At 44.5% G+C, this 26,241-nt stretch overlaps 1 protein-coding gene across 12 annotated transcripts in view; it reads right to left on the bottom strand.

Moving 5' to 3' along the window:
• The window catches only part of LOC117654230 (plectin-like), a 47,275-nt gene that overhangs the window by 3,426 nt on the left and 17,608 nt on the right, over positions 1-26,241 (bottom strand). Inside the window, exons 3-56 of one of the 12 annotated variants that reach the window (XM_034400510.1) lie at positions 24,919-25,080; positions 24,062-24,136; positions 23,927-23,986; positions 23,788-23,844; positions 22,646-22,702; positions 22,305-22,361; positions 20,810-20,869; positions 20,109-20,219; positions 19,678-19,785; positions 19,425-19,535; positions 19,129-19,206; positions 19,005-19,058; positions 18,467-18,529; positions 18,315-18,377; positions 18,180-18,227; positions 16,272-16,334; positions 15,924-15,986; positions 15,771-15,836; positions 15,344-15,448; positions 14,811-14,933; positions 14,253-14,330; positions 14,107-14,172; positions 13,974-14,027; positions 13,465-13,527; positions 12,703-12,765; positions 12,579-12,620; positions 12,431-12,493; positions 12,080-12,142; positions 11,933-11,995; positions 11,652-11,708; positions 11,459-11,518; positions 11,334-11,384; positions 11,165-11,257; positions 10,872-10,937; positions 10,032-10,142; positions 9,720-9,809; positions 9,590-9,646; positions 9,336-9,506; positions 8,654-8,716; positions 8,053-8,100; positions 7,490-7,552; positions 6,821-6,868; positions 6,423-6,500; positions 6,270-6,341; positions 5,227-5,427; positions 4,601-4,657; positions 4,275-4,376; positions 3,532-3,594; positions 3,022-3,144; positions 1,651-1,737; positions 1,505-1,579; positions 636-707; positions 495-560; positions 319-417 (exon numbers count right to left, since the gene is read on the bottom strand). In XM_034400510.1, the coding sequence (XP_034256401.1) occupies positions 319-417; positions 495-560; positions 636-707; positions 1,505-1,579; positions 1,651-1,737; positions 3,022-3,144; positions 3,532-3,594; positions 4,275-4,376; positions 4,601-4,657; positions 5,227-5,427; positions 6,270-6,341; positions 6,423-6,500; positions 6,821-6,868; positions 7,490-7,552; positions 8,053-8,100; positions 8,654-8,716; positions 9,336-9,506; positions 9,590-9,646; positions 9,720-9,809; positions 10,032-10,142; positions 10,872-10,937; positions 11,165-11,257; positions 11,334-11,384; positions 11,459-11,518; positions 11,652-11,708; positions 11,933-11,995; positions 12,080-12,142; positions 12,431-12,493; positions 12,579-12,620; positions 12,703-12,765; positions 13,465-13,527; positions 13,974-14,027; positions 14,107-14,172; positions 14,253-14,330; positions 14,811-14,933; positions 15,344-15,448; positions 15,771-15,836; positions 15,924-15,986; positions 16,272-16,334; positions 18,180-18,227; positions 18,315-18,377; positions 18,467-18,529; positions 19,005-19,058; positions 19,129-19,206; positions 19,425-19,535; positions 19,678-19,785; positions 20,109-20,219; positions 20,810-20,869; positions 22,305-22,361; positions 22,646-22,702; positions 23,788-23,844; positions 23,927-23,986; positions 24,062-24,136; positions 24,919-25,080 (4,212 nt within the window). Of the gene's footprint in view, positions 1-318; positions 418-494; positions 561-635; positions 708-1,504; positions 1,580-1,650; positions 1,738-3,021; positions 3,145-3,531; positions 3,595-4,274; positions 4,377-4,600; positions 4,658-5,226; positions 5,428-6,269; positions 6,342-6,422; positions 6,501-6,820; positions 6,869-7,489; positions 7,553-8,052; positions 8,101-8,653; positions 8,717-9,335; positions 9,507-9,589; positions 9,650-9,719; positions 9,810-10,031; positions 10,143-10,871; positions 10,938-11,164; positions 11,258-11,333; positions 11,385-11,458; positions 11,519-11,651; positions 11,709-11,932; positions 11,996-12,079; positions 12,143-12,430; positions 12,494-12,578; positions 12,621-12,702; positions 12,766-13,464; positions 13,528-13,973; positions 14,028-14,106; positions 14,173-14,252; positions 14,331-14,810; positions 14,934-15,343; positions 15,449-15,770; positions 15,837-15,923; positions 15,987-16,271; positions 16,335-18,179; positions 18,228-18,314; positions 18,378-18,466; positions 18,530-19,004; positions 19,059-19,128; positions 19,207-19,424; positions 19,536-19,677; positions 19,786-20,108; positions 20,220-20,809; positions 20,870-22,304; positions 22,362-22,645; positions 22,703-23,787; positions 23,845-23,926; positions 23,987-24,061; positions 24,137-24,918; positions 25,081-26,241 lie in introns of all 12 variants that reach the window. The other 11 variants (XM_034400506.1, XM_034400505.1, XM_034400508.1 and 8 more) reach the window with 11 other exon arrangements.

Raw genomic sequence — 26,241 nt, 5'->3', positions numbered from 1 at the left:
GAGACAAGCCGTGTCTCACACTTGCAAGCGTAGGACAAACGTGGCTCACACTTGGAAGCGTGAGACATTGTGGTTCGCACTAAATAGTGTAAGACTGTCTCACACTTGGATTTGCTGTGTACTATTTTGAATCACTGATAAAGATTGACATATCCCCAGGCTAAGCAAGGGACAATGGTGATGTCTGACCTTTTTCCGGTCATTCATTTAAGTATGACCCTTTTTGCTCAAACATTTGTGTATGAACTTTTCCATCAGACTTTTTGTATCGCCAAAAATTGGTCAGATGTCTCACCTTGTGAATTTCAGTGCACTTACCCTTTTTGGGGTTTTTCTTCAGCTCTGCGTCGTCCTCTGAATCAGATTCTGTCTCAGCATTGCTTTCATGTCCTGTCTCCTTGGAAGATTGCTTTTCCGCTGAAAAGTTTAAAATAATGTCAATTTGATAAATCTTTCAATGAGTGTGATTCAGGTTGAACAACTGCGGTCTTCACCTTGTCTTGCCAGGAATTCCTCTACATGTTTGCTCCTTCTTTCCCGCTCTTCCTCCGTGAGTGGGGCTGTAAAATTGGAAAGAATACCAGTGATTTGCTGAAATGTCAATCTCCCCCTTTTCACAAACCGCAAGTAGGTACCTAGTAGCTGTGCTCGGAATGCTAGTTTGGCTTCGATGATACTTTGACGCTGCTCCTCCGTCAGTAAAGACACTGGGCAGTTAAAAAGAACAAGGTTAAACAATTTTCTAATTTTTTTAAAATCGAAATGCATGTGTACACTCTCATATCCTGGGGTATTATGTGAGGAAGCGCCTTTGTCAGTTGCAGTTGCAAACGAAGGCGTTTCAGTAGGGAGTTTTCATTTAACCACTAAGTGCAAAGAAGCTACGGAAAATTCTGTTAAATTTTTAATGGCAAGACTCTCTGTAGCCCTTTTATCAATATTCTCCGCAGTGGCGGATCCAGAGTCCGGGGGGGGGGCAGGTATTCTCCGCAGGACCGTTCAGTCGTGTCCGTAGTACCTTACAGTTTTCTGGGAGACTGCATAGTCCGACGGTGAACACTGTAAGTCCTACGGCGGATACTGTGAGGTTCTGCGGAGAAAACTGTAACGCCTATAAAGGACATTGACAAGTAGGCTACGGACAATCATCACAACTCATTTACAGAATTTCCGTAGCTTTTTGCCACAGTGTGGGTGCGAACTGACAAAGGCACTTGCTCTCACAGAGCAGCCCAGATTGAGAGTGTACTTCACTGCAAGAAAAAGTGTGGATATTACAACAAAAACTGTACAATAAAAGCACAATAGGGATTATAGAAAGTACAACGAGAATTGTACAAACCACAACGAGCCCTGGACTGCGCAGCAGCCGGTTCTATTGTACTTTGTATACAACAATTGTTGTACTTGAAAAGTACACTAAATTCCTGATCAAAAAATTTGCCAGAAATGTGTGTACTTTTGTTGTGGTTATTTCCTGCAGTGTTGGTGACCCTTGCCTCACCTGCTCGCGATGGCCTGGTCTCTCTCTTGAGTTGCAGCTTTCTGAGGCGTCGCGCCTCCGCCAATTCAGGAGGCACTGCGAAAGCGGAAATGGCAACCATAATGACCTGAAGGTTCGTAGGGTACACTGCGAGTGAAAATACATACCTGGTTTACCCCTGGTTTTACCACCCTCGGTCGGGTCTTCCTTGTTGAGTTCTGCTGTGACGCGTTGCCGTGTCGTCGCAGACTTGTCTGAGCACAATAAAATAAAAATTGAGATATTCGTCCACGTCCGTACGTTGCGCACGTTAGTTGCATCACGGTCCCTCGTTCAAGGGCCGGTGGAGGCGGTCCAAAATCTGGACGGGGTTTGAGCTTCAGAGCTGCTAAACGGGACTTAAACCGAACGTGTTATTCCACCTAAGGATTTGCTCTCCGAACGGGGAGGGGAAATCCATTTGTGGGGTCACATGTTCGGTTAGGTTGGATGGGTTTTCCACTTTTGTCGATTTTCGATGAGTTCGCGCATTTTAACTGTTCGTTTTGGTGTCGAAAGTGAGTAGGCGAAGACTTGGGTCTGTAACCCTTTCCCAAGCCGTGCCCCATGGGCTGAAGTGCAGCTACATGCGGCATTTTTCAAAGGCGGAATTTGTAGAAAATAACACCGCCCATCGGATAAATGGTCCAAAGTACGACCTCAGACGAAAAGTTTGTCGGTTTTGACGTACGATGCCTCCTTCATGCTAAAACCAGCTTAAACAAAACAAAATCTCCATTTAAGGAACGTTCATGGAGGCAGATGATACTCGTCTGTTACTGATTCCCTAGGGAGTCCCTTGGTTTTGTTCATTTCCAAGGGAGTGCCTTGAAATCAGCACTCAATTTCAAGGGAGTCCCTTGGTTTCGTTCCAACTCCCTTGGATGGCTCCCGCGCTGGAGAGGGGGCGGCCCCTCTCAAATAACTCTTTCAAATTAATTGACAAAATGTCACATTCATCTTCAACAAATTTTTCTACTAGTCGTGGAATAAAATTAAACCACCATACCTTTAAATAAACGTTCTCATGAGTATCATCTGCTTTCACGTTAGCGCCAGCGTTAACGTTTTTTCAGCGATTTTGAGTTATTTTAGACCCTCAGCTTGCCTCAGCCTCTTTTTATTTTTTGGTTTTGTCTAAGCCGATTTCAGCATGAAGGAGGCGTCGTACGTCAAAACCGAAGAAATTTTCGTCTGAGGTCGTACTTCAGGCCATTTACCGTAGACGGTGTAATTTTTCCAAAATTCCGACTTTGGAAAATGCCGCATGTAGCTGCACTTCGGCCCTTGGGGCACGGCTCGGGTAAGGGTTCGGCTATGCACTTCTGACACCAAGAAGAACATTTAGAACGCACGAACTCATCGAAAATCGACAAAAGTGGAAAATCACGTCCACTCTAACGTTCGGTTCGAGTCCTGTTTAGCGATTCTGGAGCTCAAAACGCGTCTAGAGTTTTGGCCGCCTCCACCGGTCTCCCGGCCCACTGTGCCCTGCTCACCTTCCAGGCGTCTTGTCTCCAGTCTTGCTCGTTGTAGTTCCTGTCTTCTGGCGCGTTGCTCCTCAGTCAATGGGACAGTTTTGGCGCGTATAAATCTTACAATCGGCGGCCCTCCAGTCAAAGCTGCAGATGTGACAAAAAGACACGTTAACCTACTACTTAGTTTGCTAACGCAAAACACACTGGTAAAACTTAAGCGTAACTCTATGCTCGAGTCAAGCATAAAGTTACGCTTAAGACGTTACGCTTGAAATGAAGCATATACTCTGGATATTCCCCTATGCATTTATATAGGGGGAATCTTGGCGGATGAGCCTGTTACACTTGATTTCAAGAGTACACGGTAAAAACGGTTCCTGGTTTTCCCAGGAACCCCCTGGAAATCGCCTATGTCTTCGCCATAGGGCTCCTGGGAAAACCAGAAACCGTTTTTACCGTGTAAACAGATTACGCTTGAAAACAGAGGGTAATACTACGCTAAAGTTTTACCAGTGCACTTCATGCGCTTACCTGCCCTGCGTTTCCTTGTCCGTTCAATTTTCCTTGCGCGCTCTTCATCAGTCATAGACCTGCCTGCAAAATCAGTTCATGTAAGACTATTTGTTAAACATTCGGCGTTGTGCACATTCCGAGGAGTCCTATTGAAAACACCTCATCTTATCGTTTCCGAAAAAACGATCTTGTCTCGTTGTCTCGCCTGATAAAGAATCTTTTTTTAAACGCCAGAGGATTTCGATCAGTGTGGTCATTCGGGACGGTGACAAATCGACAGGGATCGTGATGCAACTTGAAGATGAAAGATCAAAGAAACCAGTAAAGTTTGTAGAGTAGAAACATGTCCCGCTAACTCTTTGATCAGCACCAGCTTAGCGAAACCCACTTGCGTTCGAGATGAGATTCTTTATACGAAAACGACCTTATATCCGGAAACGGTATCAGAAGATCTTTTGAAAAGGACGCCTTCGATTCAGGTTTGACAACCTCTGAGCGGCAACGAACTTCGAAAAACTTTGAACACACTACAAACTCAACTGCCTACTTAGTATACACTTACAAATGCACAGTAGACAGTGAGGTTTGTAGAGCACTGTTTTTTCTTCTTTCAAGTTATCTCACGTTACTTAGGCGTTATTTCACTGCCACTTAACGCTATTTCACGTTATTTCTATGTTACTTCACGTTGTTTCAAGGAAAATGAACACCAAAATTCAACTTGTTTTCCCCCTCGGCAGCAGCCTCTCCTAACAGCTTACCTCTCCGGCGCGCCTTGTCGCGTTCAGATTTCCTGGCGCGCTGCTCTTCAGTCAGGAAACGCTCAGCTTTTATCCCGCGTTCCTCGTACATCTTGGCTTTGGCTGTAAAATTTCAAAGACGTACACATTAAATGGTGTTTTCTTTTGCAACACGTCACAGATACTGTATCTGGGCAGATGAATTTCTCGTACGAATTCGTACGCTATTTAGCGCGAAAATTGGGTTACGTTTGCTCGAAACGTATGAAAATAGTTTGACGAATGACACGTTATGCTAATTTGACGTTTTGTGCACACGTTTCGCGTTAAACGAACTCTATTCTTACCTGCTCTGCGAATCCTTTCGCGTTCATTTCTCCTCGCGCGACGTTCCTCTGGCATAACTGTGGAATCAATTCATGTACAATTATCTACTGATCATTGGAACGGTGCGAGCCAGAAGACCGGCGGCGCAGGCGGCAAAAACCCTAGAGTCTAGGGATAAAGAATGATTATATTTCTTTTCCAGACGTTTAATTATAATTTTCCAAAATTTATTTTGTTATTTTTTAGTAGTTCGAAATTTTTCTTTGGGGGTGCGAGCGAGTTGAGGAAGTGGGGTCGCGAATAGTTTTCCTCGAGAGGTGACGACAAATTTTTGGCCTACAAATTTGGGGCTTGCAACGAAATAGTTTGAGAACGTTGCACGTCTAGAAAATGACTTGTTTTACGAACTTTCCTTCGTATCGTATTTAGTTGATACGTACTCAAACCGAAGTTATTTCTGGGAACCGAACGTGTGACCCCACCTATAAGGAAATTCCTCGTTCACGGAGAGCAATCCATTTGGTTTGGGGTCACACGTTTTCCCCGGTTCGGGACCCGTCCGCTCGAGAGCCTCAAAACGCGTCAGAATTATTGGCGTACCTTCCGGGACTGTGCATCGTGAGCAACCTCTCTTCACAACCCTTACCTGCCCGGCGTGCCCTTTCCCGTTCGGCCTTCAGCGCGCGCTGCTCTTTAGTCAAAAGACGGTTGATACGTTTGATGCGCTCTCTGTCGCGATGCCTTTTTCTTTCGAGCTGCTCTTCAGTCAACTGACGCTTTTTGTAGGCAACTCTCCTCGCCGCGTTCCTCGCGCGTCGAACCTCCGCCGCTACGAGGAGTGTCCTTTCTGAAAGACGAGAAAGATACTAATTGTAGTGTACTCATTCCGGGAACGTGAAATCACGTTGAAACGAATGTGACAAAATGTCACGTTGGTTTCAACATTCCGTCACATCCGTTTGGATGTGAATCAGCCATAAACTAGCTCACTCTGCAAACTGAAGTGTGTACATAGTACACTCTTATTAGAGCATGCTTCCAAGCACACACTCTTACTTACAGCATACTTGCTTGGCAAACGCTAAAATAGGGTGTGCGTGCATTGCATGTACACGCCAAATAAGAGTGTACCTGTACTTGCAAGGTACACTCTTATTTCGCGTGTACATGCAATGTACACTCTTTTTTAGCGTGTGCCTAGCAAGTATGCTGTAATAAGAGTGTGCCTGGAAGCATCCTCTAATAAGAGTGTACTATGTACACACTTCAGTTTGCAGAGCAGTCACATCCAAACGTACGTAACACAATGCTCAAAGGAACGTGACATTTTGTCACATTCGTTTCAACGTGACGTCACGTTCCAGGGATGGGGGAGGGGGATGGTTACATGCAGCCCCGCGGGGTGAATCCCTCAGGGTTCTAGTGTACACATGAGTGAGTACGGGTGAGTATACCTTGCTTTACTCATAAATTTCACAATTTAAAACGTTTTTAGGCTTTATCTAGCGTTTTTAACGGCACTCGACGTTAAGTCAGTTGAAAAACTAGAGAATTTCACCTTTTCAAAACTTGTGAGTACAATGAGTACGGGCAAATTTGCACACATGAGTACACTAGTGATTCACCCCTCGTGCAGCCCAGCACTTTGATGATCTCAGCTGAAAGGGTTTACGAATTGCAGTAGGGTACCTCTTTGCCTTTCCAGTTCGCAATCGTCTTGTTCTGCATTCGCAGCGAGTTGCGCGTCCGCCATCGGTGCATCTGTGGGTTTACAGAAATATTACTTTTCGAGGCACATCAAAACGTTGTGAACACAACGAGTTAAGTTGTATCGTGGCCCACCTTCCCCTTCTTTGTCGCCTTCCTGACTTCCTCCAGGCTGTTCCTCACTCGAGCCACAAGGCTCTCCTGAAACACATACTTTGGCTGACGTGCGCACACTCACATTCAAGGAGCGCACAGTGGGTCAGGGGACCAGTTGAGGAGGTCAATCAAATTCCGGAGGCGTTTTGAGCTCTAGAGTCACTTCGAACCGAACGTGTGAATGGATTACTCTTCGAACAAGGCATCCATTGGCTGGCACACGTCCGGTTCGAGTCCTGTTTAGTGACCCTGGATCTCAAAACGCGTCCAGACTTTTGACCACCACCGCAGGTCTCCTGGTGCACTGTGGAGCGTGGCATCACTTTGAAACGAGCGCGACTAAATGTCACGCAGAGTTCAGCAATATCTTTGCTTACCAGCTTCTTCCTTGGCTCTGAATGCTCTCGCGATTTCAAGTTGTTGGGCTGTTGGATTGGTGACAGAAACGTCAAGTTGATGAAGCAGTATGGTCTTTCTTTCACAATAAATGAATTCGAACAATTTTGTACGTAATCTCGCAAAATTTGAAACTTGCAAACTTGTTAGCACCTATTTGTACGCGGAATCGTACAAATTCGTATACCTAAAGCACATCGACGCGTCCTAATAGAATAATTCTAACTGTCAGAGCAGATCCAAGTCAATCGTGACTTTCAGTGCAGATTTAGAACTAGCCTAACTGCAAAAGGTGTCTATAAGTGTCCATGAACTATTTTCACTGCAAATCAGTGAATTTTCATATCTCTGAAATACAATGTCCACGTATTTACATAGGGACGAAACTTTGTAACAAGCCCTTCGGTGAGTAATTTTATGAAGTATGTTGGCGTCACAGCGACTTTGAGAAAAGACCGCTTTTCACGTCATGTGCCGTTACTTTTGAATTGACACGAACAGTTTGGATTGTCTTCGATCTGCTTTGACAGTTAGGATTGTCTTGGAACTACCTCCTGGCAGTTAGGATCATTCTATTAGGACCGCGTCGACACAAATCGTGCGAAACCACGTTAAAAAATTGTATTAAAGAATCGAGTGCTGTTGCTCACCTGCGTTGCGTTCTTTGGTAAGTTTGACTTTGAGCACGTACTCCTCGGCCGTCAAAGGCACGCCTGCAAAAACACAGAAGCGCATCTCACATTCCGCTCTTATTCCCGGAACGTGGAACGTAACATTGAAACGAAGGTGACAAAAGTGTCACGTTCCTCTCAGCATTGTGTCACATTCGCTTGGATGTTTATCAGCCATGAATAAGGTTCAACACATTCAATACACTGAGAGAAAAAAGGACGGAAAAAGTACGGAACATGTCTGGTCAATAATTTGCCTGGACCGTCCGTACTTGCCAGCTACGGAACGTTCCGTACCTTTTTTCCGTACCCATTTACATGGGTTCATATGGAGCAAGTACGAAGTACGGAACGTTCCGTACTTTTCTCCGTACCTCCGTACTATATTTTTCTGTACCATTTCCGTAGAAAAGTACGGAATTTTTTACAGTGAAACGAATGTGACATTAAGGCTTAAAGGAATGTGACATATGTCACATTCGTTGTCGATGTCAAGTTCCAAATGAAAAGAACACGCTTCGCTAGGCAACATCTTTGCTTACCAGCGGCTTCTTTTTCTTTGTAAGATTTCTCCATTTCAAGTTCTTTCGCTGTGGGAATAAGAGACAGAAACGTCAATTTGATAAAGCACACGAATACATATAGTGTCGCTCGTTCACACTAAATAATTTTCAACAAAACTGTATGTGACCTCGCATAATATTACACCTGTAAAGAAATTTGTGCCAATTGTACGCGGAATTGCACAAGTTCGTGTGCCTAAAGCTCATATCCGCAAAATCGTGCGAGCACTGTCATTCATTTTAAGATACTGGAGTGCAATAATTTAGTTATTGCATTATTTTGCAATACCCACCCCTAAATTTTTGCTATAAAAGAGCCTTTTGCAGTAACTTTTATCCCATTTTGTGCTGCTATAACTTTTTGTTGCATTTTCTATGTGGGCATCATCGGAAAAAAGTGATACTATATTGCAAAATTTAGCTGTGATTTTTAAAATAATTATTTTTTTAGTATTCATCGTTTCAAAAAAAATTGTGATATGTATTTTATTGCAAAGACCGTGATTATTGTATTGCAGTTTGAATGACAGTGAGAGGTCACGTACAAAAATTGTACAAAGAAATTTAGTGAGTTGCTCACCTGCGTATCGTTCTTTGATGAGTTTGAGTTTGAGCTCGAATTCCTCGTCCGTCATAGGTTCGCCTGTGGAAATACAAAACGGCATCTCACGTTACGCTTTTATTGCAGTAACGTGACATCACGTTGAAACGAATGTGACGACACAATGGCACGTTCCTTTCAGCATTGTGTCACATTCGTTTCGACGTGAATCACCCACACATTAGCTTAAACACATTCAAGCAAAGACAGAGTGCGCAAACGAACGTGACATTTCGTCACATTCGTTTCAACGTGATGTCACGTTCCGGGAATGAGAGTGTAAACGTCGAAACGTACACTGCCAATCCAAGTGTGAGACAGTCTCACACTATTTAGTGCGTACCGCGATGTCTCACGCTTACAAGTGTGAGCCACGTTTGTTCCACGCTTGCAAGTGTGAGACACGGTGTGTCCCACTTTTACTGCCTATGGTTCCCTGTGGTTTAATGCCACAGGATCCACGCTCGTAAGTGTGAGACAAACCGTTTCTCACGCTTGCAAGTGTGAGACATACCGTGTCTCACACTTCCAAGCGTGGGACACACGTGGCTCACACTTGTAAGCGTGAGACATCGTGGTTCGCACTAAATAGTGTGAGACTGTCTCACACTTGGATTGGCAGTGCAGTGAGCAACGGGAGTTCAGTGGGGGCTGTACCTACCTGGCCATTTTATTTTCTTTGGTAGGCCTTTCCCTTGGGAGTTCTTTTCAGTCAAGCGACGCTTTTCCCCCCGAAGAGCTTTCTTCGGACTCTGCCCTTTGGCCGATGTAGGCTGAGGCGGCGGCCAAAAGAAGTAGAGTTTGGCGTTCGCGCGTTTCTCCTCCGTCAAAGCTGCAGAATTAATTTTGGAAACCTCAAATTTGCTGCACTGTTAGAACGGTAAACACAACGAATTCAGCAACTTCTCTGCTTACCGCTGCTTTCTTGTGCGCCATCATTTACTCCCGGGCATTCATCCTCTGTTGCATTGGCTGCTTTGGGTTTGACAAAAATAAGTTTTATGTACATAATTTTTATAAATGTTGTCAACACCAACGAACGAACCTTGATGCTTACCTTCTTCTTCCGCTTCGCGAACTCTGGCCCGGTCTGAACATCTCTTGCTTCTTGAGAATGCTTTCAGCCGGGAAGCTACTGCAACGCGACAAAAGGAAGAATTAGCTGAGAGTTTCATCAGGAGGACGAAAATTCGGGGAGGTAGGTTCACGCAAGTGGTGGCTACATTCTACCCTCGAGGACGTTGAGACACGCGATCGGGTAAAATACGAACACTTGACGCACGATTGAAATGTACGGGGCGGGCCAAAGTTGCAGATTTGTATCGCCACATTTGCTGTCATTTTACTATGTACTCACGTGGTGCATCGTCTGCTGCTGAGCTAATGGCCCCATCCTTTTCCGAAGTCGTACCTTCCTTCTTCTGTCGTGGCCGCCGTGGAGGGAGCCCCAACTGAGCCCGTTTCAGTGCTGGAGGTTTGAAAAGACAGACGAACACTGCTCAGCTCAGAAACGGAGAAAGTCAAGTCACTCCGAAATGAGCCTCTCACACTGGTGAAACAAAGGCATTAAATTTACGCCCTGTAAGGGCGTATACATTTTACGCCCCTGGAGCAGCGTGAATCGTTAATGCCTTATGGAAGGGCATGAAGACTTTGCTTCAAAGCCCTCTACGCCCTTCCCAAGGGCATGAAACGATTTACTCCTTCAAAGGGCGTAAGAGAGTGTCATACGCCCCAAATGGCGTGATTTTCATGCCTTTCTTTTACCAGTGCAGATAATATCAGTCAGGGAGGTTTTGCCATTGAGGGAAAGAACGGCAGTTCCATCTTCCGGGATTCCCAGCAATACCGATCGATTTGGCGTTCAGACAATTTATCTGAACATTGCACTGTGGCAAAAAGCTACGGAAAATTCTGTCAACAGCTTGTGGTAATTATCCGTAGCCCCCTTGTCAATATTCTCCGTAGGACCTTACGGTATTTTAATTCAAATATTTGCGTAGGACTATTCAGTCTTCCTGGTCCTACGGAGAAGACTGTACGGTCCTATGGAAGATACTGTAAGAGCCTTCGGGAATATGGATAAGAGGGCTACGGAGAATCTGAGAAAAACTTAACAGAATTTTCCGTATCTTTTTGCCATTGTGTGCAAATGCATTGCCTGACACCTAGTGCGTCCTTCAACCTCGTTGCGTACCTGCTTTGCGTGCTCTGCGCTGTCGGTCGCGTTCATTTCTCCTCGCGCGTTGCTCCTCCGTGAAAACTGTGGAATAGATGGCGGAAACGTTATTTTGCTGCACTTGAGAACAGCATGTTTATCAAATTCAGCAACTTTTCTACTTTCTCCAGCGTCCTTTTACGCATTGCATATTGGTTGTTTTCGATTTGACTCTAAACATTCTTATGTTCTTAAGGTCGAGGGTGCAAACTGTTGTCGTGACGGCCCTGGTATTGTTTCGTTTCGGGTTTCATCCCTGCTTTCGAGTGTACCTGGTTTAATTGAACGGTCGTGGTATCTTCTCCTCCAGGCTTCGCGGTCACGCTCCCTTTTCTTCAAGAGTTGCTCCTCCGTCAAAGGTTTGACTGTGGAACAAAATACGGAAAAGTAAATTTGCTGTACTTGAGAATGTTCATCAAATTCAGCAACTTCTCTACTTACCCTTGCGAACTTTAACGCCATCACTTGTTATCGTGCCTCGTGAAGGTTTGCCTGGAACAAAATACGGAAAAGTAAATTTGCTGTACTTGAGAATGTTCATCAAATTCAGCAACTTCTCTACTTACCCCTGCGAACTTTCACGCCATTATTTGTTTTCGTGCCTGCATCCTCTGCTGCAGTAGCTGCTGTGGGTGTGACAATAAATATTTAAATTTTCTTAACGAAGGTCGAATTTACCGAACGTTCTGACCCGACTTATGGATTGCTCTCCGAACGAGGAATCTATAGGGTGGGACACACAGCAACTTCTCTACTTACCCTTGCGTACTGCGCCATCATTTGATATAGTGCCTGCAACCTCTGCTGTAGTGGCTGCTGTGGAAGTGACAATAAATATTTTAATTTTCTTAACTAAGGTCAAATTTACCGAACGTTCTGACACGACTTGTGTGTTGCTCTCCGAACGAGGAATCTATAGGTGGGGACACACGCTCGGTTCGAGTTCTGCTCAGCAGCTCCGCAGCTAACGCATCTAGAGTTTTGGCCACCTCTACCGGTCTTCTGAGAGCAATCAAAGCGAGCAACCTCTTTTCGCTTACCTGATTGGGATTCTTTTTCACGGTCAGATTCCGAGACGCGTTGCACCTCTAACAATCGAACACCTGTGATATAAATTTACAGAAACGTTAGTTTGCTGGTTGTACCGTAAGTTTTGTAATCGCAGTGGGCAACCTCTTTTGGTGTACCTAAAATGCTATCTGCGCCACAGTGGTCTTCCAACACACGTTGGACCTCCGACAGACGAACGGCTGTGAAATCATGGGAACGTTAGTTTGCTGAACGTTCAGAGCATTTGCATGGTGGGCCAGAAGACCGGGACAGGCGGCCAAAATTCTAGGCGTCTTTTTTGAGCCCCAACGAACGTGTGACCCCACCAATGGATTCCCCGTTGGGGCAGCAATCCGCTGGTGGGATCACACTCACATTCATTTCGCGTCCCGTACTTAGTCGATTCCGGAACTCTAAACGCGTCTAGAATTTCGGCCGCCTCCACCGGTCGTACTGGGCTGTGCAGTGAGCACCCTCTTTTGGCTTACCTAAAACGCGTTCCTTCTCTTGGTTGGCTTCAGACTGGCAGTGTTCCTCAGACAGGCGAACAACTGTGAAATAAATTTCCAAAAAAAATCAATTTATGCTGAACGTTCACGAAGGGCACATTGCAGCGAGCAACCTCTTTTGGCTCACCTAACAAGCGTGTTTTGTCCAGGTCCGACACGTGTTGTTCTCCTAACAAACGAACAGGTGCGAAGTTAGTTTAGAAACGTTTATTTGCTGAAAAAGAATTACTAAGCGGGCAACCTTGGTCTACCTGATTTTTGCTTCCTCTCGCGCTCGACTTCCCATGCGCGTCGAAGCTCTGACAAACGGACAGCTGTGGAAAAGATTTAAAGAAACGATAAGTTGACAACTTGGGCGATTGCTTCTATACGCTTTGTTGTTCGTTGCCCAAACTTTTCATGTGTCAAGACCTTACGAAAAGAAGCATTTTAAGCTTAGAATGGCGAAGATCGGACGTCAGGAAACGGAGCAGCTACCAATCAAATTTTCGTCCAAAATCAAACTGGTGGAAGTCCGTTAGTCCCGCAAAAATGAAGATATCTCAACCCCGTTTGCGCCAAAATGTAGGCAATTGAAGCGGCTATCGCATGAACTAGAACCATGAACATCAACCAATCAAAAGTACAAAATTTTACGAAAAAACTGTTTTGATAATTTTTGCAAAGTCCTCAAAAACTGTTTTTGGATGAAAATTGTACTTTCGGTTGCTTGATGTTGATGGTTCTAGTTCATGCGATAGCCGCTTCAATTACCTACGTTTTGGTGCAATCGGGGTAGAGATATCTTCATTTTTGCGGCCTGAGGGACTTCCACCGGTTCGATTTGAGACTAAAATTTGGTTGGTAGCTGCTCCGCTCCCTGACGTCTGATCGACGCCATTCTAGGCTTGAAATGCTTCTTTTTGTAAGGTCTTGACACATGAAAACTTTGAACAATGTACAACAAGGCGTATGGAAGCAATTGCACAAGTCAGTTTTCGGCCATTTTCGGTGTATTGCCCCCTTAAGCTTACCCAACATGCTTTCTTTCTGGTGACCGGCTTTTGACACGGGTTGATCCTCTGGTAAACGAACAGCTGTGAAATAAATATTCAGAAACGTTAATTAACTGAAGTGTAACATAGCTCACATTTATTGACACGATGTTTAGAGTGTATCCCTTTGAGCGCGAGACAGTGCACGGCGCTCTGTGGGCCAGAAGACCGGTGGCGGCGGTCACAATCTCGGAAGCGTTTTGAGCTCCAGAGTCACTGAGCAGGACTCGAACGACGAATCCATTGGAGCGGGGAGCGTTCACATGTTCGCTTCGAGTCCTGCTTAGTGACTCTGGATCTCAAAGTCCGTGTATGATAGAGTTTCGGCCGCCTCCACCGGTCTTCTGGTCCACTGTGCGGCGTGCTGTGTCGCCATCATTCTGTCTGGCACGCTGAGCTTTGTTTCAAGCGAGAGGTTTACCGAAACCACGCCCATCAGATAAATGCGAAAAATTCATGAATACGCGTTGAGCAATCTCCTTGCTTACCTATTAAGCGTGCTCCGTCAAATTCCTCCCTCGCAGGTCGCTCCTCTGGCAAAGCTGTAGAATTAATTGTGGAAATGTAGATTTGCTACTTAAAGACGGTATGCACCATGAATCCAGCAACTTCTCTGCTTACCTCTACTTTCTTGTACCTGACCATTTATTCCTGTGCGTTGCTCCTCTGCCTCTGTTGCCATGGCTGCTTTAAATTTTACAAAAAATTAGTTTAATTTTCTTTACTTTTGAAAATGTTGTTGGAAATCAACAAACCTTGATGCTTACCTTCTTCTTCTGCTTTCCGAACTCTGACCCGATCTGAACTTCTTGTTCCTTGAGAGGCTGGTTCAGCCCGGGAAGCTACTGCAACGTGACAAAAGGAATTAGAGTTAGGTCCCTGAAACTCTCTTGGCTGCACAGGACGAAAATATAGGGAGGCAAGTTAACGCAAGTGGTGGTACATCTCCCGTCGTGGGCATTGAGACACGCGCTCGGGTAAAATACGTGCACTTGGCGCATGTTTACAATGTACGCACGTAAAAAAAGAATTTGTTGTGACAATGAAAATGTATGTTGATTTTGGGATAGCTAAAAAAAGTTGTTGGACGTACTATATCGTCAGGAGTACTAAACATAATAAAAATGAATGTTTGTACTCCTGATAAATCATTTGTCGTGAGAGCAAAGTGTTCGTTCTCACAACAAATTAATAGTACGCCCAACTACTTTTTTTTTGCTATCCCAAAATGAACATGCATTCTCGTTGTCACAACAAATTCTTTTTTTCCGTACGGGACAGGCCGAAGTTGCAGATTTGTTTCGCCACATTTGCTGTCATTTTACCAATGTACTCACGAGGTGTATCCTCTGCTGCTGAGCTAATGGCCCCATCCTTTTCCGAAGTCGCACCTTCCTTCTCCTGTCGTGGCCGCCGTGGAGGGAGCCCCAACTGAGACTGTTTCAGTGCTGTAGGTTTGAAAAGACAGACGAACACTACTCAGCTCAGAAACGGAGAAAGTCAAGTCACTCGGAAATAAGAGCAATTTGCGCACGTTTAAAATGTACGGGACGGGCCAAAGTTGCCGATCTGTATCGCCACTTTTGCCCTCTCAGCATGTTACTGACCTTCTCCTCATTAATTACGTATTCGTATAAGCAACAATAATACTTAGTATTTTCTAACTATGACTAATTTCCTTTGTAAAATTGTGTACAAAATCAAATTGTCAGTACATTATTTGATATTTCTATAGTAGTTTCTTTTTAAAGAGGAAAGTACGTATTATGGTTGCACAAATTACTTGCATCAGTACTGATAAAATGAGCGAAAAAGTTAGTAACGTGCTGAGTGTGCTGTTTTTTTACAATGTACTCACCAGGTGCATACCCTGCTGCTGAGCTAATGGCCTCATCCCTTTCCGAAGTCGTACCTTCCTTCTCCAGTCGTGGCCGCGATAGCCCCAACTGGGACTGCTTTCCTGCTAGGGGTTTGAGAAGACAGAAAAACACCGCTCAGCTCAGAAACGCTCCACTCGTAGAAAGTCACTCGGAGTTGAGCCGTTGCACAGTGGGTCAGGAGACCGGCGCAACGCGTTTTGAGCTCCAGAGTCGCTAAATGGGACTTGAACCGAACGTGTGACCCCACCATTGAATTCCTCTCCGTAGGAGAAATCCATTGGTGTGGTTCAGACGTTCGGTTCGAGTGCCATATAGCGACGCTGGAGCTCAAATCGCGTCCCTAGCTTTGGCCGCCGACGCCGGTCTTCTGGCCCACTGTGCGTTGCGTCTTTACACTGGACTCACCAGGTGCATTCTCTGTTGGTGAGCTGGTAGACCCACCCCGTTCTCTAACCTCTAACAATCGAACACCTGTGATATAAATTTACAGAAACGTTAGTTTGCTGGTTGTACTGTAAGTTTTGTGGTAATCGCAGTGAGCAACCTCTTTTGGTGTACCTAAAATGCTATCTGCGCCACAGTGGTCTTCCAACACACGTTGGACCTCCGACAGACGAACGGCTGTGAAATCATGGGAACGTTAGTTTGCTGAACGTTCAGAGCATTTGCATAGTGGGCCAGAAGACCGGGACAGGCGGCCAAAATTCTAGGCGTCTTTTTTGAGCCTCAACGAACGTGTGACCCCCACCAATGGATTCCCCGTTGGGGCAGCAATCCGCTGGTGGGATCACACATTCATTTCGCGTCCCGTACTTAGTCGATTCCGCAACTCAAAAGCGTCTAGAATTTCCACCGCCTCCACCGGTCGCACTGTGCTGTGCAGTGAGCACCCCTCTTTCGGCTTACCTAATACGCGTTCTTTCTCTTGGTTGGCTTCAGACTGACAGTGTTCCTCAGACAGACGAACAACTGTGAAATAAATTTACCAAAAAAAACGATAATTCATGCTGAACGTTCACGAACACAGATAAATTCCTACAAAGAACTGGGGCGTTCCACGTCAAACCATCATGGTCCAAAACGTACTTGCTCAGATCCGGCCCCCAATTTTTTATCTGGTAGTGTACCACCCAAAGACCACTCTCATAAATTTTTTTGAAAAAAAATTCAGAACTTTGGCCGCAGTGATTTTTTGAAACTTCAAAAAAAAAAATTAAATTTTTTTTTTAGTTTTTTTAAAATTGTGTATCTAGGTGCTCAAATGGGTTGAAAACAGTAAAGGGCAACAGAAAATAGTGAAAGAAAAAATTGGGACCCCCAGCCCTTACCAGAAACAAAGTTTACGATAAAAAAAACCACGGTTTCTTAAATTTCCCCAAAATACGCCGTCTCACTTTTGGACCATATTGGCATCAAAGGACCCCAATGAGGTACTCTAACTGTCACTAAAAAATTAGGGACGGCAATCCATAAACACCAGAGATATTGTCAAAAAACTCAAAAAGTTATCAAAGGTTATCGAAGCTTTTTCCCCCAAAATTGTCAAAATGGGACCTATATTGGTTCCGCTGAGGCGCTGTGCACTGAAATACTATTAAATTTGTCTGTCTTGACACCATGGAAGATGTGAGAGAGGTGAGGTCAGCATTACAAGAGTTTTGGAATTACACGGCAATAAGTTTTTTTTAATTATAATAACCAAATGCGACAAAATGCTTGTTTGGCAGTCGCCAACTGAAGCTCATTGATTGGTGGGGACTTCATCCGGTCATCTTCATTTTCTTCTTTTAAGTCTCCAGCAGTTGCATGGTCAAGGTGAAGATGGCTTGGATGAATCCCCACCAATCAATGGGTTCAGTTGGCGACTGCCAAACAAAGCATTTTGTCGCATTTGGTTATTATAATTAAAAAACTTATTGCCGTGTAATTCCAAAACTCTTGTAATGCTGACCTTTACCTCTCTCACATCTTCCATGGTGTCAAGACAGACAATTGAATATATTTCAATGCACAGGCCTCAGCGGAACCATAAAGGTCCCCTTTTGACAATTTTTGGGGAAAAGTTTGATAACCCGAACTTTTTGAATTTTGGGCAATACCCCGGGTGTTTTGATTCCCTAATTTTTTAAAAGGGAAAAATCCCATTGGGGTTCCCTTTTTAGGGCCAAAATTTTGGTTTTAAAAAGTTGAACCGTATTTTGGGTTCGAAACCGGTTTTTTTTAAAACAAAAACTTTTGGGTTTTGGTAAGGGCCTTGGGGCCCTTTTTTCCCTTTCAACTTTTTTAGTTGCCCTTTTCTTTTTTTCAAAAAACCCCTTTGGGAATAGTTTTAAAATTTTTTAAAAAACTTTAAAAAAATATTTTTTTTTTTTTGAATTTCAAAAAATCACTGTGGCCAAAGTTCTGAATTTTTTTTCAAAAATTTTAGTGACCTTGGCTTACACTCCAGTTAAAAAAATTGGGGCCGGCCTCGCGACCAAGTACGTTTTGGACCATGATGGTTTGACGTGGAACGCCCCAACTGCTCTTTGTATTACAAAGAAAACGGCGGCTTCGCAGCCTGCGAAGGAAATCGTTTGTAATACGAAGAAAACCATTTGTATTACAAAGGAAAAATTCTTCGTATCCTGTGAAGAAGTTCTTCGTAGGCTACGAAGAATTTTTCGTTCGTTTTACAAGGAAATTCGTTCGTATTACAAACGATTTCCTTCGCAGGCTGCGAAGCCGCCGTTTTCTTTGTAATACAAAGAGCAGTTCTTTGTAGAGTTTTAAGTGTGAAGGGCTCATTGCAGCGAGCAACCTCTTTTGGCTCACCTAACAAGCGTGTTTTGTCCAGGTCGGTGTCCGACATACGTTGTTCTCCTGACAAACGAACAGGTGCGAAGTTAGTTTAGAAACGTTTCTGTGCTGAAATTGAATCACTTAGAGGAGAGGGCAACCTTGGCCTACCTGATTTTCGCTTCCTCTCGCGCTCGACTTCCAATGCGCGTCGAAGCTCTGACAAACGGACAGCTGTGAAATAGATTAACGATATATCGTTAGTTGCCGAACGCTCAGACTGTTTGCACATGTATTGCTGGGACCGTCCTCTCTAAGCTTACCCAACATGCTTTCTTTCTGGTGACCGGCTTTTGACACGGGTTGTTCCTCTGGTAAACGAACAGCTGTGAAATACATTTTCAGAAACGTTAATTTACTGAACTTCGGAATGGATGTACCTTAGCCGTAACATAGGTCACATGTCACATTTATTGACATGACTTTGAGAGTGTATCCCTTTGAGCGCGAGACAGTGCACGGCGCTGTGGGCCAGAAGACCGGTGGCGGCGGTCACATTTTCGGAAGTGCTTTGAGCTCTAGAGTCGCTGAGCAGGACTGGAACGACGAATCCATTGGAGCGGGGAGCGTTCACATTTTCGCTTCGAGTCCTGCTTAGCGACTCTGGATCTCAAAATCCGTGTATAGAGTGTCGGCCGCCTCCACCGGTCTTCTGGCCCACTGTGCGGCGTGCTGTGTCGCCATCATTCTGTCTGGCAGGCTGAGCTTTGTTGAAAGTGAGAGGTTTGCCGAATGCACACCATTCTGATAAATGCGAAAACTTCATGAATAGGAAATGCGTTGAGCAACCTCCTTGCTTACCTATTAAGCGTGCTCCGTCAAATTCCTTCCTTGCAGATCGCTCCTCTGGCAAAGCTGTAAAATTATTTTTAGAAATGTAGATTTGGTACTTTGTTGTTGGAAACCAACAAACCTTGATGCTTACCTTCTTCTTCTGCTTTGTGAACTCTGACTCGTTCGGAACTTCTTGTTCCTTGTGAGGCTGGTTCAGCCCGGGAAGTTACTGCAACGTTACCAAAAAAATGGAAGAATTAAGTACCGGAAACTTTTTTGGCTGCACAGGACGAAAATTTAGGGAGGTAAGTCCACGTAAGTGGTGGTTGTTGAATCTACCCTCGTGGGCATTGAGACACCCGTTCGGCGCATTTTTGCAATGTGCGGGACGGGCCGTAGTTGCCAATTTGTATCGCCACTTTTGCTGTTATTTTACAATGTACTCACTCGTTGCATCCTCTGCTGCTGAGCTAATGGCCCCATCCCTTTTCGAAGTCGTCCCTTCCTTCTCCTGTCGGGGCCACGTTGGAGGGAGCCCTAACTGAGACTGTTTCAGTGCTGTAGGTTGGAAAAGACAGAAGAACACCACTCAGCAAGTCACTCGGAAATGAGTGCAATTTGCGCACGTTAAAAAGGTACGGGGCGGCCAAAGTTGCCGATTTGTATCGCCACTTTTGCTGTTCTTTTACAATGTACTCACCAGGTGCATGCTCAGTTGGTGAGCTAATAGGCGCATTCCATTCCGATGTCTTATCTTCCTTCTCCAGTCGTGGCCGCGATGGAGGGAGCCCCAATCGAGACTGCTTTCCTGCAAGGGGTTTGAGAAGACAGAAAAACACCACTCAGCTCAGGAACGCTCCACTGGTAGAAAGTCACTCGGAGATGAGGCGTTGCACAGTGGGCCAGAAGACCGGCGCAACGCGTTTTGAGCTCCAGAGTCGCTAAATGGGACTTGAACCGAACGTGTGACCCCACCATTGAATTCCTCTCCTTAGGAGGAATCCTTTGGTATGGTCAGACGGTCGGTTCGAGTGCCATACAGCGACGCTGGAGCTCAAAATCGCGTCCCGAGCTTTCCACTTGCACCCATCTTCTGGCCCACTGTGCGTTGCGTCTTTACACTGGACTCACCAGGTGCATTCTCTGTTGGCGAGCTGATGGACCCACCCCTTTCTGAAGTGGTACCTTCCACCTCCAGTCGTGGCTGAGATGGAGGGAGCCCCAACTGAGATTGCCTTCGTGCTAGGGGTTTGAAAAGACAGAAGAACACCACTCAACTCAGAAACGCTCCACTTGTAGAGAGTCTTTCGGAAATGAGCCACTCAGTACGTATTCGTATAAGCAACAATAATATTTTCTAAGTATGACTTATTTCCTTTGTAAGTGGATGTACAAAACCAAATGGTCAGTACATTATTTAATATTTCGTAAGTCGTTGTTTAAGGAAGGCAAAGCACGTATTATGGTTGCACAAATTACTTGCATAAGTACTGACAAAATGAGCAAAACGTCAGTAAAACGTGCTGGGAGTGCACGTGCCTAAACACTGAAAATTGAATGGTCGGACACATGGTCAAATTATGGCGTGACAGGAAGTCACGTCAAAAATTGGCGTGACAGGAAATTCACGCCGAAAAACGGCATGACGTGTGCGTCACGCCGTCATCTGGCGTGAATGTTCTGTGTGCATTGGTGCGTAGTCATGCCAAACACCGGCGTGACAGGAAATTCACGCCAAAAATTGGCGTGAATTTCTGAGTCACGCCGATAGATTTTCAGTGAAATGAGAGTACAAATGCATTGACTGAGTCCAGAACGTCCTTCAACCTTACCTGCTCTGCGTGCTCGGTCGCGTTCATTTCTCTTCGCGCGTTTCATCTCCTCCGGCGTCACTGTGGAATAAATTGCGGAAACGTTATTTTGATGCACTTGAGAACAGTATGTTCATCGAATTTTCTACTTAATGTGGTTTGGACGGAATATTGAGTCCAATAAAAAAACTTCTGATTCTTCTGCAGGTCAATCTTTAATGCCTTCTCTTCAAAAGTAATCCTATAAAATAAATTTTTTACCGCACTAATTTCTGAGCAAATCCACCTCAGAGTCGGCGTTTTTACATGGGGCCTTACGGGAGAGCGTGGCTGCAACCCGCACAACACTGATACACTCTCATTCCAGGAACGTGACGTCACGTCGAAGCGAACGTGACGAAATGTCACGTTCGTTTGAGCATTGTGTCACATTCGTTTAGACGTGAATCCGCCAAAAATTAGCTTGTTCACATTAAAACGAATGTGACACAATGCTCTAACGAACGTGACATTTTGTCACGTTCGTTTCAACGTGATGTCACGTTCCTAGAATGAGAGTGGAGAGTGCAGAGTGGGTTGCAGCCACGCTCTTCCGTAAGGCGCCATGTAAAAACTCCGACTTTGAGGTGGTTTTGCTCAGAAATTAGTGCGGTAACAATTTTTTTTTTTGATAGGACGACTTTTGAAGAGAAAGCATTAAAGGTTGACCTGCAGAAGAATCAGAATTGGACTCAATATCTCGTCCAACCACTTTAAATGCACTAGACCAATGGTACATCTTTTACAATAGTCGCAAGCGGCGTCGCAAGGGCCGTCGTAGTCACACGGTCGCTAGAGTTGGGATCGGTCCAACTTCTTTACTTTGTAGGCCTACCGTAAGATGTTGTGTACTGATGACTGCACTCTTAATGTCTTACAATGAAATTTGACCGATGTTATTCGTATGTTACAGCGAACTCGGCGCAAGCATAATACCAAGCAATATTCCTTCGTAGTACGAATCCTTTTAGCTTTTAGCGTAATACGAAGAAAAACCACTTTCGTATTATGCTTGAGCCATTTCCTTCGTATTATGGGAAATTTTCGTAAGACATTTAGAGTGTGTTAGACGATTGGACTACTAGTCTATTAGACTACTTGCAAGCATGCCTTTTTAAGTGTGTACTTAGTAGACAGTTAGGTTTGAGTGTGTTAGACTATTAGACTACTTGCAAGCATGCATTTGTAAGTGTGTACTTAGTAGACAGTTAGGTTTGTAGTGCATATGAGCACTCTTAAAACCTTACGAAGTATTTTGAGCATACGTATAACAAACTAAAATACTTTGTTATACGAAGAAATAGTTCGTAAATTACGAAGTAGATTCTTTGTAAGCTTACGTATGCTCAAAATACTTTGTTATACAAACTACTTTTCTTTGTAAGGCCCAAAATAGTTTGTAAGGTTTTCTTAGTGAGGATGGGCCAAGTTGCGAGTTTGTATCGCCACCCCCGCAGTAATTTTACAATGTACGTACCAGGTGCTTCCGAAGTCCCGTCTTTTCCAGCGAGCCGCAGGCGAGCTTTTCTCAGTGCTGGAGGTTTGAAAAGACAGTCAGAAAAATGCTTTTAGCTCAGATCCACACAGAAAGTTACGATTATTGAGCCACTCTAAAAATACAAACCAGAGCGGTTTGTTATTAAGCACCCTTAAAACCTTACGAAATATTTTGAGCATACATACGTACAAACTAATTTACTTTGTTATACGAAGAAATAGTTCGTAAATTACGAAGTATTTTCTTTGTAAGCTTATGTATGCTCAAAATACTTTGTTATGTCAAACTGCCTTGCTTTGCAAAGGCCTGGCGTTTCTTACCTACTCTGCGCGCTTGATCGCGTTCATATTTCCTGGCGCGTTGCTCCGCCGTCATAGCTGTGGAGTAAATTGCGGTAAAGTAAACTGTGCCGTACTTGAGAGCAGTTTATTGAAGTCAGAAGACCACCAGTCAGAGACTCCCCAGGAATATTTAAAACCAGATTAAAACAAAACAAAAAAATTAAAATTTTTCAACATTTTTTTTGTAATTTGGACAACTATTTTGTGCTGCAAAATCAACAGGACTTTACTCGTAAAATAACGACTTAATCAGGAACAGTGTTATTCACGCAAGTCGTGTAATACTGGTCCAATGGGCCCGCGTTGGGGTAAGGTTACACACGAAGTGCGCGTGAAGAAAATCGATTTTCAGTTTTTGCTTTTTTTCGACTCTTTGGGCCTTGGTACAACCAAACCTGACCATATTTCGACCCACAGCACCGTCAAATGGGCATAGGGAGCTTTTAATTCGTACAATCACTGTGAGGTTAGGTTAGGCCCTCCAACTTTAAACCGGTTTTTCTCGGTAACTTTTTTTTGGGCCTTGCGCGCAGGATATCTCGGAGACCATTAGAGGTAGAATGTTGAGCGATAGCTTAAAATGATCAGTGTTCAAATAGCTAGAAGACAAGGGAGAGTTTTTGTCAAAAATGTGTCTCAATCTTTAGTTACAGGTCAATGAATGTCCAAAAGAGGCATAAAAACAGTCATGATTCTAGTTTTCAAGATTAAGACAGAAAGAAAACATGTTTTTGAAATCCAGCTCCCTTGTCTTCTTCATTTTGACCATAAAAATTTTTTGCCACTTCGTCAGATTTTTTAAGGCAACATTTGGATTTGAAATCCTGCGCGCAAGGATTAAAATCCAAAAATGGACCAAATCTAAAATGTTTGCGAAAATTCAAAAAGTGCCTCCAGACGCGCAACCAAAGATGGAAAAATCGTAAAAAGTCATGGAGAGTCCAATGGTGATGTCCATTTTCATGTCGGGGAGACCAATATGTAAGAAAAAACGGCTGAAAAAACATGAAAAAAATTCGAAATTTCACTTTACGCCCCCCTTAATAAAAACACTAAAAATCTAAGTGTCTACTAAGTGCACACTTACAAATGCTATCTGGCTACATTCAGGCGTTTCTTACCTGCTCTGGTCTCTCGAGCGCGTGCCTTTTTCCTGGCGCGTTGCTCCGCCGTGTAAACTGTGGAGTAAATTGCGGTAAAGTAATTTGTGCCGTACTTGAGAACAGTGTGTTTACTGAAGTCAGCCATTCCTCTACTTACCCCTGATTCTTTTACGGCGATTACCAATTCTCGGGCATTGATCCTCCGTCGCAATGGCCGCTTTGAATTTGACAAAAGCCAGTTTTATTTTCTTACTTCATATTTACGTTAACACCAACGCACCTTCATGCTTACCTTCCTCCGCGTTGCGAACTCTGACCCTTTCTGAACTTCTTGTGCTTTGTGTGGTTGGTCCCGTCCGAGCAGTTGCTGCAATGTAACAAAAGGATGAATGGGGAATTAGCTGAAAGTCAAATTGCGTTCTGTGAATTCAAGTACGCACAAGGTCGTGCCCTTGTGACTTCGACCCCCGGTGAAGACCAAGCTTACTCTGAGCCCCAGAAAACGACAACGGTTCTCTGGCGCCGACACAACCTGTTGAGCTACTTTGCCGTTGCCTAGAGCACCACCGACGCAACGCGTTTTGATCTCCAGATTCGCTAAATGCGACTCGAACCGAACGTGTGACCCCACAAATGGATTGCAGTGCTCTACAAATCAAAGGTGTACATAGTATGCTCTAACTGGAGCATGCCTGCAAGCACGCTCTAGCTAGCGCATGCCTGCCAAGCATGCACTAATAGTGCATACATGCCATGTACACGCTTCCCGATGCAAAAAAACTCCCTATCCCCTTTTGGAGTAAACGTCTGCTTCAGTTAGCGTGTACATGGCATGTATGCACTAGTTAGTGCATGCTTGGCAGGCATGCGCTAGTTAGAGCGTGCTTGCAGGCATGCTCCAGTTAGAGCGTACCATGTACACTCTTTGATTTGTAGAGTGGATCTGCAAACGAGGAGTCCATTGGCGTTGGCATTGGTCAGACGTTCGGTTCGAGTCCCATTTGGCACCGCTGGAGCTGAAAACGCACCGCGAGCTTTTGGCCGCCTGCGCCGTTCTTCTGGCCCAATGCATTGCTTCTTCACACTGGACTCACCCACCAGGTGCATCTAAAGGTGAGCTTAAGAGCCCACCCCTTTCCGAAGTCGTACCTTCCTTCTCCAGTCGTGAAGATCGAGCCTGTTCCAGCCGAGATCGTATTGGCGTCTTGAGAATGGATGGGACGACTCTTTTCAAGTCGATAACAGGAAGTGGGTGAGGTTGCTTCCGACGCCTCTTCCTGTCCGGTTGCTCATTGACCACTGGCGGCTCCACTGCAAAAGACAAGTCCACAGGCATAAGCCGACTTGCGCGTTACAGTGCCGTAAGGGAGAGTGGGGTAATTCCGGACACGGGGTAATTCCGGACACTTCGATTTTCACTGGGTTTGAGTGAGATAACTCAAAAGCCCGCCTAACAGAGGAAGATAATCAGTTTAAAAGGAGAATTCCAAATCGCCAAAGTAGGAGGTCAAACCGTTTGCCTGTGGTCGCTTCACGAAATTTGAGTACCATCAAAAATAGGCAAAAGCTGCATCTTTCCCTCGTATTTCCATGTACTTATCGTACCTTACCGTCAAGTTCAGTCCCATGACTAAATTTTATCATATTATATGGTCATTGGACTTACTTAAGCGTTTCGGGAGTGCTCGTATGGCTCGCCGTTTTCTTACAGTTGAACATCAAAGGTTTTCACTACCTGTGGGGTAAATCCGGACAATAAGGGTTATTTTCTTCAATTTCCCGCATAATGTTAAGGTAGGGGTTTCAAAATTGGGACATGCATCCCCACCGTTAAGAAGGATACAGAAAGAACGAAAAATAGCATTGCAGCTATGTTTAAGTGCTTACTTTAGACTGTGTTGTCAATTTAGGGGTTTGATAGAAATTATTCCTTATAATATGCTTTGAGTAATAATCAAACACTTCAGTTCGCAGCAAATGTCCTTGAACGCCTTCTAAAAGCATGCTCACATCAAACAAGTGAAAGTAAGCTCGAGTAGTGTCAAATTTAAGGTCGTCCGGCATGCCCCATAGGTCGTCCGGAATTACCCAGCCTGGGGCAATTCCGGACACGTGCAGGCTTTGTTTAGGCGCCTATATCTCCCTAACCGTTGCTGAGATTTGGCTTTCATGTATACCATTTTGAAGGTAAAGGTCCATACTTTATTCCTGTCATAACATTTAACCCAAGAAGCATATTCAAGCTCAAAGACCAAAAAGAAAAAAAGCGTCCGGAATTACCCCACTCTCCCTTACTCCCGCGCGCTTAAAACCTTACAAAGTATGTCGAGCAGACGCAGTACAGACTAATTTACCTCGTTATATACGAAGAAATAGTTCGTAAATTACAAAGTATTTTCTTTGTAAGCTTATGCACTGTAAATCCAAAGGCAATACTTTTAGTACCTTTTTTGGCGATACAATTGAGTACCG

The sequence above is a fragment of the Thrips palmi genome, unplaced genomic scaffold (genome assembly GCF_012932325.1).
Source record: "Thrips palmi isolate BJ-2018 unplaced genomic scaffold, TpBJ-2018v1 HiC_scaffold_10, whole genome shotgun sequence".
Taxonomy (NCBI): Eukaryota; Metazoa; Arthropoda; class Insecta; order Thysanoptera; family Thripidae; genus Thrips; species Thrips palmi.
This window is presented reverse-complemented; position numbering and strand designations above follow the sequence as displayed.